The sequence below is a fragment of the Emys orbicularis genome, chromosome 10, assembly GCF_028017835.1.
Source record: "Emys orbicularis isolate rEmyOrb1 chromosome 10, rEmyOrb1.hap1, whole genome shotgun sequence".
Lineage (NCBI taxonomy): Eukaryota > Metazoa > Chordata > Testudines > Emydidae > Emys > Emys orbicularis.
The window spans coordinates 13050767-13067771 of record NC_088692.1 but is presented as its reverse complement, the minus strand read 5'-3'; the positions used below and the strand labels follow the sequence as shown (position 1 = coordinate 13067771).

The window sequence follows — 17005 nt, the reverse complement described above, 5'->3', positions numbered from 1 at the left end:
GTTCGTGCACGCAGCGCGCGCACACCTAATGTGTAATGGACGTGAACAATCACTCGAAGAAGAACTCAGAACTTCTGCTTCCTGTCCCAGCTAGAACCCAGAAGCTCACAGACTCATAATTAGAAAATGCTGGGGGGGGGGGGGGCAGCGGGGAGAGGGGAAGGGAGACACGTGTGTGCGTTTGAGGGAGTTAATTCCATATTTCAGACAATTCTCTTTCGCTTGCTTCTGGAAATGAGCAAAGGTTTGGTTGTATTCTTTGGAGGTGGGGAGGAATTCTTATTTTCTCTCTAAACTAATTCAGCACTAGTCATATTATTCATTATTCTTTTACCAGTATTATCATAGCTTAAAGTAGACGCAGTTGCCCAAGACTGCAGACCTGGTCCCCAAAAATACAGAGCTATGAGATGGGTCAGTCATTTGTCAGGGGGCAGTTACAGAGTAACCATCTTCACCTTCAGCACTTTCTCTTTTCTTTTCAGGACACGATGCTACTAAAAATAGGACTGTAATTCTCACATGTGTGTCTATTTCAAGTTGGAAATTTATCTAATGAGTTCAATCAGGTTTCTCTTCTGACATTTTAACTCTTAACATCCAAAATACTTGACATGTGCCTAATTGAAACACCATATAGAAAGAGAGAGGACAACCTGTTAGGATAGAGATGGCTGGGATTTTTGATTATATGATTTTGGCTACCTGGAAGTCCTCATCAGTGTCCAGAATGCTATAGGTGTGGTTGAGGTAATTCATGGGATCCTTGATAAAAATAGATATCTGACAATAGCACAGAACTGCTTACAGTTGTTACTTTTGGCTTCAAGTTTTCCAACGAAGCAGTAACTAATAATATGGGGGGGGGGGACAAAACAAAAACACCAATTTGTTGGATTTAGTTTTTGTCTGATAGCAAATTTCCCTTCAGATAAAGAGACTGACTGAATTAGCCTCAGCATCAGGATTTATATATACACCTGTTGAAATAACAAATTTAAGATCCTAGGAAGTTTGGGGAGGTATATTCAATTTCACCTCTCAACAAATGGCATTAAGTTCAAAATAACCTTGCTGGCTGGATGAGTGGCAAGAGAGGCCAGTTCACCAGGTACTTAACATTGAGAATCCTGGATTAAATTAGATCAGCTGGAGCAGAAAGCTCATTTGCTCAGCACCAGACAAAAAGGTCAGGAAAAGGTCTAAATTTTGATAGCACTGGTTCCTTACAAAGCTCACAGTGAAACTCAAAGAGACTTGGTGGATTTACATAATTACTCAGATTTTTTTCTCACTGGGGTTTTGTAGGATGCAGCCCATGATGTTTTGTTTATTTGTTAGTACGTCACAATACAAAAATGAAACTAATTAAAAAGAAAATTAAAAGGTTCCCATGCATCACAAAAGTTCACGATATTGATCCCAAAGATGTAATTGACACAAACGTAACACGATACCAGGGCCAGTGTCATTGCTAGATCTGTATCAATGCAGATTTTCGTGCAGGTGCTGGGCAGTGGAAAATCCAGTAGGAGTTGAGGCTTTGGCAGCACAGAGTAGCTGCCACCTCTGTTGGGCTGGAGAGGAGCACGAAGGGGCCTGCACAGCTCCCAAAGTGAGCGGTGCTGGATAGGAAGGTGGTGTAGCCTGGACAGCGAAGGGAAAGTGCTGGTTTTGCCCAGGTTCTGAGACGCTTCGCCAGGTTTGAGAGCCGGGGCTCCAGCTCAAGCGCAAACATCTACATTGTTATGTTTTATCATAGAATCATAGGACTGGAAGGGACCTCAAGAGATCATCTAGTCCAGGGGTTCTCAACCTTTTTCTTTCTGAGGCCCCCCCAACATGCTATAAAAACTCCATGGCCCACCTGTGCTACAACTAGTTTTCTGCATATAAAAGCCAGGGCCAGCATTAGGGGTTAGCAAGCAGGGCAATTGCCTTGGGCCCCATGCCACAGGGTCGCTGCGAAGCTAACTTTCTTAGGCTTTGGCTTCGGCTTCCGCCCCAAGTAGCAGGGCTCAGGGCCCCAGGCTTCAGCCCCATGCAGTGGGGCTTTGGCTTTTTGCCCTGGGCCCCAGAGAGTCTAATGCTGGCCATGCTTGGAGGATCCCCTGAAACCTGCTCACGGCCCCCCAGGGGGCCCCGGACCCCTGGTTGAGAACCACTGATCTAGTCTAGTCCCCTGCACTCGTGGCAGGACTATTATCTAGACCATCCGTGACAGATGTTTGTCCAACCTGCTCTTAAAAATCTCCAATGATGGAAATTCCACAACCTGCCTAGACAATTTATTCCAGTGCTTAACTACCCTGACAGTTAGGAAGTTTTTACTAATGTCCAACCTAAACCGCCCTTTCTGCAATTTAAGCCCATTGCTTCTTGTCCTATCCTCAGAGGTTAAGGAGAACAATTTTTCTCCCTCCTCCTTGTAGCAACCTTTTATGTACTTGAAAACTATTATCATGTCCCTTTCAGCCTTCTCTTCTCCAGAATAAACAAACCCAATTTTTTCAATCTTTCCTCACAGGTCATGTTTTCTAGATCTTTAATAATTTTTGTTGCTCTTCTCTGGACTTTCTCCAATTTATCCACATCTTTCCTGAAATTGGCACCCAGAACTGGACACAATACTCCAGTTAAGGCCATATCAGTGCAGAGTAGAGCAGAAGAATTACTTCTCGTATCTTGCTTACAACTCCTGCTAATACATCCCAAAATATCTGTTTTTTGAAATAGCGTTACACTGTTGACTCCTATTTAGCTTGTGATCCATTATGACCCGCAGATCCCTTTCCGCTGTATTCCTTCCTAGGCAATCATTTTCCATTTTGTGTGTGCGCAACTGACCGTTCCTTCCTAAGTGAAGTAGTTTGCATTTGTCCTTATTGAATTTCATCCTTTTTATTTCAGACCATTTCTCCAGTTTGTCCAGATCATTTCAAATTTTAATCCTATCCTCCAAAGCACTTGCAACCCCTCCCAGCTCGGTATCGTCCGCAAACTTTTTAAGTGTACTCTCTATCAGGGCCGGCGCAACCCATTAGGCAACCTAGGCAGTCGCCTAGGGCGCTACAATTTGGGGGGCGGCGACCGCGGCGGTATTTCGGTGGCGGGACCTTCCGCCACCTCTGTGGGGGGCGGCATTTTGGAGCAGGACCTTCCGCCGCCTAGGGCGGCATAAAAGCTGGTGGTGCTCCTGCTCTCTATGCCATTATCTAAATCATTGATGAAGATACTGAACAGAACCAGACCCAGAACTGATCCCTGCGAGACCCCACTCATTATGCCCTTCCAGCTTGACTGTGAACCACTGATAACTACTCTCTGGGAATGATTTTTCCAACCAGTTCTGCACCCACTTTACAGTAGCGCCATGTAGGCTGCATTTCCCTAGTTTATGAGACAGTCATGTAAGACAGTATCAAAAGCCTTACTAAAGTCAAAATATACCACATCTACCGTTCTCTCCCCCCCCCCCCCCCACCCTGCTCCCATCCACAACGCTTGTCCCCATAGTGAGAGCCTGAGTCAGTTGACCAGGACTCTGACATTTGCTGCAGCTTTTTTTTTTTTTGTGTGTGTGCTGTCTAGCTGTACCCTGAGTGGCAGCTTGTGGATTAAAGCATCTGGCCCTCCCTCTTGGTGAATCCTCCTGAGGCACAGCCTGAACTATTGATTCACTGCCAGTGTAGTTAGGGGTGGACAAAGAAACAAGATATACATATGCCACGAGCCCAAAAAACAAGGAGTGTAGATGTTAATGTGTCTGTAGCACTGCAGCAAAACATGTTATACTACAAATGGAAAGAGCAGCTACTCCATCATGTAGTTACTAATCCTTCTAAAACAACAGTTGTACAACAGCTGCACAATATTCCTGCAGCAGGACATTTTGAGGTTAGGAAAACACTGGCGTGGGTCCAAAAGCAGTTCATTGTGTCAGCTGCCACCAAGACACAGAAAACTGAATCCAAGTGCAGTGCCTACATCTATAGGGACAGAAAACAACCAAGTGGTTTGCAGTTTAACATCTTGATGAAATGGGAAAAAGCTGTGTGCTACTCCCTACCACTACAGGAGTGTAAGATGACATTCATCTGGTCCTCAATGTACAGTTTTGAAAATCAGATTAAGAGGAGAAGACTATCATCCAACAATCTATATATATTAATGTGTAAACCCATCTCTGATTACTTCAAGCCAGGACTGTACGTGACTACTACAGCCACATTGAAATGGGAAGTAATTACTGTTCAAACAGCCAGGGGGGTGAGGTAATATCTTTTATTGGACCAATTTCTTCAGTTGGTGAAAGAGACAAGCTTTCGAGCTTACACAGAGCTCTTATTCAAGTCTGAACTGTGTAAGCTCAAAAATGTGTCCCTTTCACCAACAGAGTTGGTCCAATAAAAGATATTATCTCACCCACCTTGTCTCTCTCATATCCTGGGACCAACACGGCTACAACAATATTACAAACAAGTCTGAATAACACAGAGTGTAAAAAATTATTATGCTCAAGGTTGGTAAGTCCATGGGAAATATTGTCATTACCATGAGAATGAATAATGTTAAAGAAACCTAAGGGTTATAGTGGACAGCAAATTAAACATGCGCTTGCAATGTGATGTGGCTACAAAAAAGATCAATTCAATTTTGCCCCACATAAGCAAAACATCACAGCATGGAGCCAGGAGATAATATAGACGTATAGTCTCTCCATGGGTGTCGGATAGGGTGACCAGACAGCAAATGTGAAAAATCGGAGGGGGGGGGGGGTAATAGGAGCCTATATAAGAAAAAGATCCCAGAATTGGGACTGTCCCTATAAAATCGGGACATCTGGTCACCCTAGCGTCGGATATTATAGGCCAGCGGAGGCTAAGCCTCCCCTAACCCAGGCCATGGCCCTGCCCATACTCTGCCCTCACTCACCCTGAGGCCCTGCCCTCACTCACCCTCTCCCCCAAAGCTGGCGGGGGCTCAGCTCAGGATGGTGGCCTGGAGCACAGGGTTCGGCCGGTTGCAGTCAGGGGCGGGTTAAGCCAGCCTGGAGGTCGGGCCGGTGCTCGGGGCCAGTCAGTGGCCCTGGGCTTAGGCCAGCCACTGTGGCTGGGGTGGACTGGTTGGAGGCCTGAGGCTTGGAGTGGTTTGGCCAGGGCAAAGAAGTAGCAGATGGGTCCTGAGATGGAGAGTTGCAGCAGGTTTCTGGCATTAGGCAGCACTGTAGGTGCAAGTCTCTGAAGTCAGGATAGAAGCAAAAAATGGCCTGTCTAAACTTAAAATGGTTACTGCCTCATAGCAGAGTAGAATGTGAATTTATCACCTATCTGGCAGTGTCCATTTAAGGTATCTGGGAATAGTCCTGATTTTATTCATCAAATTTTGATGAATTTGACCAAATGGCCAGAATCATGTCTGACTAAATTACAATTTTTGAAGGGAATCCCCCATCAGTTCCTAATTACAACAGTTTTTTGCTTCTCTTAAATCAGTTGAAAGCATTTTTTTCCAGGGGTTTATTCACATTCCATTTTAGCTAATGAACTAACTGTGACACAATCTGATCAACTCTTGAGCAATCTTTACGCAATTCAGGATAACACATGGGCTTCTATATACATAGTATTTCCCTCTCTTGTCCAGTAGGAAGTGTGCAATGAGACTTTGCTGTTCTGTGTGTTAGAGTCAACATCAATCCAAAGATGTCACAAATTCCCCAGCCTTCCAAATGTTACATAATTCAGTAACTGCATTCTGGGGCCATAAGCAAAAGTCACCACTCATTTGGAAAAGAAATCTGGATATAGAGATATGTTTAAGAATTTGCTCAAGCCTTCTTGAACCTTAGATGAAGCTGTGTAGTTTATGGAGTGGCTGGGAATTTATGGAATCTTTATGACACACTCTGGTTTATACACTGGCTACCATCGTACGTTTAAAACTTTATTATTTATGCCTAAAACTGCACGATTCTTTAGGATTGTATTGTAGGTCCTATTTATTTTGACAGCTATGAGTACACTCAGGGCCTGGAATTTCGAATTCTGCATAAACCATTTTCTTGCTATTATTCTAAGGAAGAAAACCTATCCCAAAGTTTTAATAACATTTGCATTGGAGTCTGAACACAGCTTTGTTTTGAACTTAATTTTCATGACATCCCTATTATAGATTACTAGATTTTAATGCCAGAAGACACCATTATGGAAGTCTGACCTCGAGCATAACATGGGTCATAGATGGCCCATTCCTGCATTAAGCCCATAACAGCTAGTTCAGCTAGAGCAAAACCATCTTTTAGAAAGACATCCAAGTTCCATTTAAAGTAGAAAACAATTTAAATTTTATTATACAAAATACTAAGATATAGTAAAAATAAATTTGCTGCTGTTTCCACAATCAGAGCATTACTTTATCTGTACCAAAGTCTAATATGAATTATACCACCAATTAAAAAAGAATCTAAATATGCTTTAATTTGGTTTAACTGCAATCTTAAAAAAAAATAAAAAAAAAGTTGAGTTAAAGGTTCTTCTTCAGAGGTGCTTCAGAACAGAGAGTGATCTCACTCCGTTCTTTTCTATCTCTGGAGGGAGGGCCAGTGAAACAAGGTCACCGGTTGCTTTCCCCCTCAACCCTACTGTGTTTGCGGAGAATACCCGCACTGATGTCTTCCCTAAACAAATTTGCTGTATCCTGAGAAAGGGAGGGAGCAGACTGGATGTTAAATTTCTGTCAAATCCAAATTATTCTTTGGGCTCTGGAGGGAAATATCTATCTGTATGTTTAGAGTTCCAAAGCATCTACTACCCTCATATCTAAAGTCCTAATACTAGATATTAAACTAGATAATACTGGCCTCCTCTAGAAGCTCTCTAGGAGTCTAGTGGTAGGAGCCTGGTAACAAATGCCAACGTGTCTTCTGAAAAGCAGAGTTATTTTGAGCTGAAACAAGTTTGGCACAACTATTAACAGGCTTGGCCAAGGGTTAGAACACCTTTGATTCTGCTGACAGAGCTAATGCCTTTGGTTAGCAAGGACTCTAGTTCTAGTGCTGATTGCAGTACTATTGGAATTGACCAACAGTGTCCATCAGATCAGGGACAGTGTTACTAGAATTATAAAATTTCTCCACTCAAACTGAAAATCACAAAAGCTGCATTTTCACTTTTGTGGTTTTGGATATGCCCTGTTTCTCTGATATTTCTTTTAAAAATGCTTTATAGTTCTCTAGATACACTCTAAATCACTCTGTTGGCCAGGTGCCATAGAAAAACGAGTGATTCGCAGAGGAAGATAAAATCTATAAGGGTACAGAGATGATCCTCCCCAGGAAAGTGTTTTGACACTAGATGTTATTTGGTGCAACATGGAGCATTTTAAAGCAGAGGGGGAAAGCACTTCCAAAGTAATTTTTAGGAGTAGCTGATAAATGACATCCCAGGCAGGGATTGTTCATAGCTATATCCAGTTAGGGAGATTAACTCATCTCCTTTTCAATTCAGATGTGTATATGGAATCAATCTTGGCATCCCACTTGTTTTGGTTATATCTGAGTGATCACTGCATGGTTTCCATGGGCGCTGGATGAGGCCATGTGTGCAGATCCATATAACACCACCTTCCTAAATCAGGCACAATAGAAAGAACAGCTCTAGCACCAAGTGAGTTGCCAAGACAAAGCAAGTTTTGCCAGACATTTTAGTGCCATGGCAAATCAACCAGGTTATCAATATCTCTCATTAGCACTCCCATGAGTCGCAACATCCTTTTCTTGCAGCCAAGTAGCACTCAGAAAGGTGCAAATTTTCCCCCAACTTTGAAAGCGTCTAAGAAATTAAAAGAAAGAATCTCTAAATTCAGCCTTAAAACTGAATCCTCACTGATCACTATAAATGAAGAGCAGCTGCATTAACAGGATGGCTTTTGAAACTAAGATCTGATCCATGTTACCAAATGAACACTATAACCCTCTGTTCTTTGCACCCTTTTATATAATCTGGCATATTTTCTAGTCTATCTTCCTATCCTTCGGTTTTCTTCTGTTCCCCACACATCCTTCATCTGTTTCTCTACCTACACTATTTTCTCCTTTCCCTTTCCATGTTCTTATAATTTCTCCACCTCCCCTCTGCGTCCACATTCTTTCCCCTCCACACTCCCTCAAATCTCTTCCCTGGTTTCCCTTTGATAAAGAACTGGTACTTGCAGATTATAGACATGCTGGGATCTTCAAATTGAAGAAACCGAGTTGGAAGGAGCTGCCAAAGCCTCTATTTTGAGGGTGACGTGAAATGAGATAATCATGGGGAAGCGAGGGTTTCTTCTCCCCCTTTCTTCTTTTCACTGGCCAAGGGAAGGGGCGATGGAAAACAGTCTTCCATATCTTTAGGAAGGAGACTGGTAGGAAATGGCAGAAGCTTTGGTCTGCGCTCTGCTGGTTGTGTCTGGTCTCACACTAGTGAACAGAAAGCAATTCAAAGCTTCTGGTCTGCGACTGGGGCTTGTAAACCCATCCAGGGGACCAGCCCATGAAACAAATACCTGGGTTTACTCAAAGTCCAGTTTTGGCATATGGTTTGCTAGCTGACACTAGCTTATGACTTTTCCTATGGAACTGATTTATCTTGATACTTGGCCATCGCATAAAACCCCACGTACCTGCATAATTGTCAGGAGGATCCATAATTTAGAAGGACTAGCAAGTTCAGATAAAATAACTACCTGACGTTTTTGGAAGCCAGAAATGGTTTGGTTAACTTTTTAAAAAATGTTCATGCCTCTCTATACTTCCTGATTTCATCCAGAATTAGAAGCAAAAATATCAAAACACCAAAAGAAAGAAAAAAAAAACCACCCACTCTCATGAGCCTTTTACTGCATCTAAAACCAAGAACAGGAAATCTCATGAGAAAGTCTGTTCTTAGATTTACAGACTAATTTCTTGGTCAAACAGGACTAGATATGTTCAGCTGCTGAGCTTTGGGATGCTTTTCCAAACTAAATATTTTGGTGGCTTTCCCATCACTAGCTCATATTATCAATTAATACTAAATATTGACCAACCTTCAAAGCTTTTACCTATTAGGGCAGTAGTACACAGCAATTTTATACCTTATAAGATTCTTTGATAATTAAAAACACAGTTAAAATGAAAAAAATTAAATTTACACAAAATTCAGATATGACAAAGGCCGGAAAATGTTCTGATCATATCTATCTCATGCATTTTTTTTTCTTTTTAGACATGATAAACTAAGGATGCAAGCTGAGTCTTACCTTTCAATTTCCAGGCTTTTGTCAGGGCAGCAGTGTGTCACATCTGATATTATTTAAATACAGTGTGTTTTTCTTTTTAATATAACCAAACATTAGGAAACACTGTAATTAAAGTGTTCCTCTTGCTAGTGTGACTTAAATTCCTTCAATTAAAAGGCGGCATTGTCATCTGAAATCATTTTAAAGTGTTTTTGGTCAACTAAGGAGTCTTTTAATGAACATCCTTATATTTACAAGGTATTTTCTTTTTGAAATCAGCTGAAAAAATAATCTGCTTTAGAGAATATTAAGGTTCATTTCCTGATGGATTTGTCCCTGTTGGCTCACATGTGATCAATGAAATGACTAATGGATTGTACTTCCTGGGAATCCATCCTGGACAGAACTGATTTTACTTGGCTTGTTCTTCGTCATCTTCCCATTTCATTTTGTGCCCCTTATCTATTTGTGAATGTAGTCACCTATCCTGCTTAGGCCTGCGCTCATGACGGTGCTGATATGGCCATAGTCTAGGGCTTCCTGCCTTTCATCAGAGCAGATCCTCTGGTGACATAAATCGTGATTTAGACCACCTGAGGATCTAGACCACAATATTTAATATAGTGGCATCTCATCGTAGCATAGGATATCATGTTGCCAGGGCCCAGACTTCTCTAATTCCTCTGCCCCTCATTAGTAAAAAACTATAGTTCAATTTCTAGCACACTGTGCCTAGCAGTACAGAACTTTCTGAAGGCAGGCAACCAACAGTGTTAATGCAGGATTGGGGGAGGAAGAGGACAAGCAAAAGCACAGTTATTTCTACCACGGAAAGTCTAGCACTGCTGTGCCATGCTGAGTATTATTTTCAATGCAAGTGTGATTTTTTTTTATCACCGGGAGATAAAGTAACCAATCAACAGTTACTACCTGCCCCACTCTGTGCATGCCTTATTCCCTCTTATAAACATTATCCCTTTGTTAAATCATCTCACCTAAGAGGATGAGGCATGTCTTGGGGGAGAGATGATACGCACCATCAAAGAAGGAACTCTAGCTTGCGTGCTGAGTGCTTCCATTTTATTTTCAAATTACCCCATAAAAGTTGCTCCTGAACCAGGGTCTTCTATATAAAGAAGTACTAACAAAACATAAAAACCAACTTTCTTTCTTTCTTTCTTTCTTTCTTTCTTTCAGTATCATTTGAAATGGGTTGACCCATCTCTGGTGAGAATATATTAATTATTCTGTCCCATATAGTAGAACAGCTAAACAAAAAGAACTAATAACTCTTGGAATATGTAAACAATCTCCTCTCTCCTAAAAATAATAACTTAAATGTTCCCATGCATCTCTAGCATATAGATCTGTATATGAATCTCTCACTGAAGATTTTCTAATATTTTCCTCTGAATTCCTTAACTTGTCAAAAGAAACTTCACTATAACAACTTGATGTTGATTTCTCTTACTGAATTCAGAAGCCAGTGTGGTGTTGTGTAATGTTAGGAATATTCTATAGCTAATGAACTGAAACAACAGTCTCAGCCCTCAGTGAGGACGTGAAGTTCCACTTGTTCCATAGGAGATTCACCCTGTACTCACACAGTTAGGCTTCCAACCCGTTTAGCAACTATTTTATCTCTGGTAGGTCATATTACCTAGAAGGGTCAAAACAAACCCACAACATTCTCCTTTGTTTATTTCAAATTTCAGACAACTCTTGTATCTGTGCTACTGCCTTGTCTTCCAACATATTTCTTTCTTCAGAAGATGAGTGTAGATATTACAAAACACAGGGACTAAAATCCTGGCCCCTATTGAAGTCAGTGGGAGTTTTGACATTGACTTAAATAGGGCTAGGATTTCATTCTAGATGCTCTTGAGGATACAAAACATAGGCAAGTTCCTTTGCGACAAATTTAAATTCAGGTTGTTTTGTTGCCCATCTCTAGGGGTTTAGGAAGTTTCCCAAAGGACTAAAGATCAGGCAGATTTTTCTGTAATTTATATTAGTGCAGGATAGCTAACTGGAATTCAAGGTTGGAAACCTACATCGACATGTTTGCTCTGCAGTTCAGCATCTTACGACCTCTTTCTGTTAAGCTTACTAAACACAAGTCAGTGGTTTATGCAATAATCCCCTGGATATCCTACTGCGGTATATATCCACAGGACTCCAACTATTTATTACCTGACCAATCTGTGTATCAGCTGTACTTTGACAGCTTCACAGGTAATTTAGTATTAGGTCAAGTGAAACTCTTGTAGTCAAATTTATTTAACTCCAAAGAAAAAATGAAGGTGTCATAATGTACCATCTAAGTAGGCAAAAATCAACAAAGATAATACTAGAATATTAACCAAAAAACCCACAGCTTGTTCCTTTGCTTTCCAATCCTGAAAACCATTATCTCCATATCCACCACTAATACACACACATTCCAGAGTACAGTTGAAACAGATGGTCGCTAGCTGCCAATCCAACTGCAGTTCAAAACAATGGTGAAGTATCCCAGCTGTTTTCCAGATTGAAAATATTATTGTCATTTTGCTATCACTCCATGATGAAGTTTATGTAACAAAAACGCACGTGTCCCCCAGTCTGGAATGCAATTAATTTCCTCCTGTCCCACTGAGAGTTGTAAGTTGTAAGTAACCATTCAGACTGTCTGAGAATTTCAGTATTAAGCACTACCAGAAATAGAAAACTGGGGCTATTCCAAGTGGTAACCTATTCTTTGTAACATGCAAATCTTCTGGAGTTTTTAGAGGTGCTGCGTAACTTGCAGTTTGGAAAAAAATAAACACTACTTTTCTGTTTATCCATAATGTCTAATTGGCTGAAGCATGCTATGAAAGTTTCACTGCATTTCTTTTTATTGTAAGCACTGACTTTGCTTTATGCTGGAATTTTACATACAAATATGCTAACTATAGTAAATAACTATTTGCAGTCTGAAACCAATCACTTAACTGGTCATGTAATTATAAACCTTTGGTATGCAAATATAAGGCTTTGTACTTTACGAAGTTTAAAACAAAGTTTAGTGCATCTAATTTATAACTTCCAAATGTCATAGATTGCTTTGGGTGAAATTAAGTAATATTGCATGATCTCAAACCATTTAATATAATTTCATTACATAGAGAGTAAAAGCAACTGTGTCTCTTTTAAAACAACAGACTAAATAAATAGAACAAGTTCTCCCAATGCAATCTTTCTAGCGACCTTCGTTAGCAAGATCTCAACAATCTTTGAAAGTGCAGCAATTCTAGGAATATTTATACTTAGACTGTAAGATCTTCAGGGTGGGGACTGCCTTTTTCTTTAGGGTTGCCAACTTTCTAATTGCACAAAACCGAACACCCTTGCTCCGTCCCTTGCCTCCCTTCCCCAAGGTGCTGCCTGTGTCCCATCCCTTCTCTGAGGCCTCACTCACTCCATCCCCCCTCCCTCCGTCGCTCGCTCTCCCCCACCCTCACTCACTTTCACCAGGCTGGGACAGGGGTGCAGGAGGAGGTGCAGGCGCCAGGATGGGGCCAGAAATGAGGGATTCAGGGTGCGGGAGGGGGCTCCGGGCTGGGGCTCCCACTGAGGGTGAGACTGGGGATGAGGGGTTTGGGGTGCAGGAGGGGGCTCAGGACTGGGGCAAGAAGTTGGGATGTGGGAGGGTGTGTGGGGTGTGGGCTCAGGGAGGGAGTTTGGGTGTGGGAGAGGGAACAAGGCTGGGGTGCGGGAGGGGATGTGGGGTGCAGGCTCTGGGAGGGAGTTTGGATGCGGGAGGGGGCTCAGGGCTGGGGCAGAGGGTTGGGGTGCAGGCTCTGGGAGGGAGTTAGTGTGCGGGAGGGGGTTCTGACCTGGGGTAGGGGGTTGGGGTGCGGGACAGGGTTCGGGGTGCCGGCTCTGGCTGGGCAGTCCTTACCTCAGGTGGCTCCCGGTCGGTGGCGCAGCTGGGCTAACGCAGGCTTCCTGCCTGCCCTGGCTCTGCACAGCTCCCAGAAGCGGCCAGCATGTCCAGCTCCTAGGCACAGGGGGCTCTGCATGCCGCCCGCCCCCACAGGTGCCGCCGCTGCAGGTCCCATTGGCTGTGGTTCCCAGCCAATGGGAGCTGCGGAGCCAGTGCTCACAGTGGGGGCAGCGTGCGGATCCTCCCTGGCTATTGCGCGTAGGAGTCGGATATGCTGGCCGCTTCCTGGAGCCGCAGGGAGCCTGCCTTACCCCTGGCTAAGATATTGTCTACAGATTACTTTTCTTAGAGAGCTTTATATAGATTTTAGGGTTCTTACCTAGTTAAATACTCCAGTGCCAACTCAGCTCCTGATGGTTTTTTGGGCTCTTCTTTCTTAGCAGCAATTCCAGCTTCCCGCATCAGTTTTTTTTCTTCCTTCTTACGTTCTTTCTTTAGTTTTCTTTCCAATGTCCTCCTTTCCTCTCCTGTAAGTTCCTCCGCCTCCTCCTCCACCTTTTTTGTTCTCTGAAATAAAATACAAGAATAACTTTAATTGAAGAGCTCATTAAATATTTCATACTAGAAACCTCAGGTTGCTAATTTTACTGTATGCTCTATCAATCTCCTGTACTGTCAAACGCTACTGTCAGGGCCGGCTCCTGGCACCAGCGTAGGAAGCAGGTGCCTGGGGCGGCCAACAGAAAGGAGCAGCACGTCCTGGTCTTCGGCAGCACTTCGGCGGCTGACCAAGCGCTCCGCGTTAGTCTTCGGCGGCAATTTGGCGGCGGGTCCTTCACTCCGCCTCTTCTTCTTTGGCGGCACTTCAGCGGGAGCTCAATCGTTTGGGGTTGGGGTTTTTTTGCCGCTTGGGGCGGCAAAAAAGCTGGAGCCAGCCCTGGTTACTGTAAATAATTATACTTTTAGCACCAATCTCCAAACTGAGCAAGCCTTCAGAAGTTTTGTTCTATGTAGGTTTTTATACCGGGCTCATTACCATAGTATCTGAGTACTTTAAGTGGCATGATTAACATCTGTCTACTGCTGTTTGTTCTCCCATTCTCTCCCTGAGTGTGTGCAGTGAAGTGTTTTGTTTTGGTAGGCTTTTTTAAAATATATATACACATGTTGCTATGCGTTTATATTAGAGAAGGCAGGGTTGAAGAAATGTGCCTTGCACTGGAGGCGAACGGTGGAGAGGTTTGTGATGATCCTTAGCTTCTGTGTTTGGTCTTCATCCTGAAGCTTTAGGTAATCTGGATATCCTGGGCCCAGGGCCACTGAGTGCCAAAGACCTTGCACCTTGTGAGTGAAGACCAAGAATTTGAACCTTGTTTGTTTTGTCTTTTTTTCCCATCAGTGTAAAGATTGAGTGGAAAGAGAGAGAGTGTTATATTTCATATACTTTATGTATGCCAAATAAATATGTTAGCATGTGATATACTTATGTATTTTGTTATTTGCAATAATTCCATTTTCAGTATGAATAAACGGTTCCATCTGCAAATCTAAAGAAACTTCAATTTCCTCTCCCACCCCCAAGATTGGAGTTTCTTAAGGTTTGCAGATGGAACAGCTATTCATACTGAAAATGGAATTATTAGAAGTAACAAAATACTCGCATAAGCATACCACATGCTAACCTATCTATTTGGCAACCATGAAGTGCATGAAATAGAATACACTGTATTAGGCAGGGAGAATCTAGTCTAAATGCACTAAGAGTACACATAGTAAAAATATGTTACGTGGCAAAAGATCAGGTTTGTATAAAAGATTCCAAGAGTATTACAAAATTTTTGTCCATGACAAACTTAGAGGCAATAATTCATAGAATCGTAGGACTGGCAGGGACCTGAAGAGGTCATCTAGAGGAAATCGTCAGGTTGAAAAAATCCTGTGGGGAAAGGTTTGCATGTGACGAAGTATGGAAGAGGGAAAGTGTGCATATGAGATACTTTAGGGGTCACCAAAATCCTAACACACAGAGGGATCCAAATAACTGAGTGAAGAGGGGAAAAGGAGAAGCTCATTGTTGACATCTGGGGAAGTCTGCACAGAAGTTGAGTGTTTCCTGATGTCTCCTTGTCAATTCTCCATTCTAGTGGTTCTTAAGCTGGGATACACAAAGGCTTCTCTTATAACCTCCAAAATCCCCAGGCAAGGAAAACCACAACAAAGACAGGGTCTTAGGATGGGGCGTAGTCTACGTGAAGTTCTCTAGTCACATAAATGATTTGCTGCATGAAACAGAGAACCATTACTCTGTCCTTTACGTTTCAGTTGTGGGAAGAAAGGGCAGAGCCAGCATTCTTGACCAAACTCACTTTCAGAAATGTCATGTCACTGGGAATTTACAAAATGCGCACAAAAGAAACTCTCAAACATTTTGGATGTCTCTCAGAACTCTCTGGCCCATATCTGAGTATCACTGCATGTTCATTCAAAGTCTGGTGTGTCCAAGTACAGTAGTCTACATCTTAATGCTTAATAGACAAGACAGCTTTCCAATATTTTTGCTACAGTAGTTTATTCCCAATCATCAATAACAAAGCACATTTCTAAATTATGGCCCTGTGACAGGCTGGGGTAGGCCTGTACCCAGTTATGTCACACATTTTGTTTTCTGGCTTCCATTTTGTATCTGAGCACACTTGATGTCTTATGTCGTGAGCCAGTTTAAACAATATATGTGTACCCTGGTTGTGATGTTTAACAAGGTCCTATGGAGGAGGGGATGCTTCTAAATCTTGTGGAGAACACAGGAAGAATCATCAACAAGGACTACTAGCCAGGACTTCGGACTTGCTAATGACTTTTATCCACTAGCCCACTACCTATGAAAGAGCAGTTGTGCACTTGAACCCAGGATGACTGGGGTATGGGGTTTCACATGGGGACTTCATGGCTGTGTTTATAAGCAAGGAGGTTTCTGGATAGAAGAGACTGACCATCACCAACAGCAAGAGGGATTTGATACAGGGGAGACAAGGGAGTTTCTGCCTAGCCTGAACATGGACAGTCCTCAAACAGAGAGATGAGATCTGTCTAACAGGTGGGGATTGCATTCAGCTGTTGGTCGTTTTGCCTAGATCCATGGGTGGCGGGTGAAGCATCCCCTCAGGGAGGTTAGCTCCTTGTCCCATCTCTTCTGCTCCAGGCCCTGCCCCCACTTCACCCCAGGCCTGCCTCCTCCCCGCATGTCCCTCCTTTCCTTCCCTTCTCCTCCCCGCCGCTTGGCCCCCCTGCCACCACTTGCCATTCCCTCCTCCCGCCCTGCTCGACCCCCTCCCCGCCTGCCACCTCTCCTTCCCCACTCCTCCCTGCTCAGCCCCCCTGCCGCCACTTGCATCCCACCTCTTCTTCCTCCCTCCCTGCTAGACCCCCACCTCGCCGCATCCCTCCTCCCACCTCCCATGGCAAGCAGCAGATGGGGGTTCCGAGTGGGGAGGAGGGACCAGCAAGCAGCAGCGGGGGGTAGGAGGAGGAGGAACCAGCGAGTGGCAGCAGGGACCTCCAGAGAGAGGGGTGGAGAGGAGCAGCCAGGTGGAGAATGATGAGCTTTTATATGTGCCATGCAGGTTCCCGGGTGGCTGAGGAGGTGGTATCTGCTATCAGCTTTCTGGGTCCATCAGTAATCTCCCTGGGGAGTCCAAGGGACCCAGGAAGCTGAGTGGCAGCTACCACCTCCTCAGCTGCCCGGGAACCTGCATGGCACATAATAAATAAGCAAAAACATCCCGTAGAAGCCCACTCCCAGCAGGGAGGGAAAGAGGGGGGGCCACCATGGCCCAG

General features: G+C 43.4%; 1 protein-coding gene across 2 annotated transcripts in view; it reads right to left on the bottom strand.

Annotated features, from left to right (window-relative positions):
- C10H7orf50 (chromosome 10 C7orf50 homolog) overlaps nucleotides 1–17005 on the bottom strand; it is a 209526-nt gene that overhangs the window by 30545 nt on the left and 161976 nt on the right. For both annotated transcript variants that reach the window (XM_065412387.1, XM_065412388.1), the window contains one exon: nucleotides 13551–13738. In XM_065412387.1, coding sequence (XP_065268459.1) covers nucleotides 13551–13738 — 188 coding nt within the window. The remainder of the gene's footprint in view (nucleotides 1–13550; nucleotides 13739–17005) is intronic.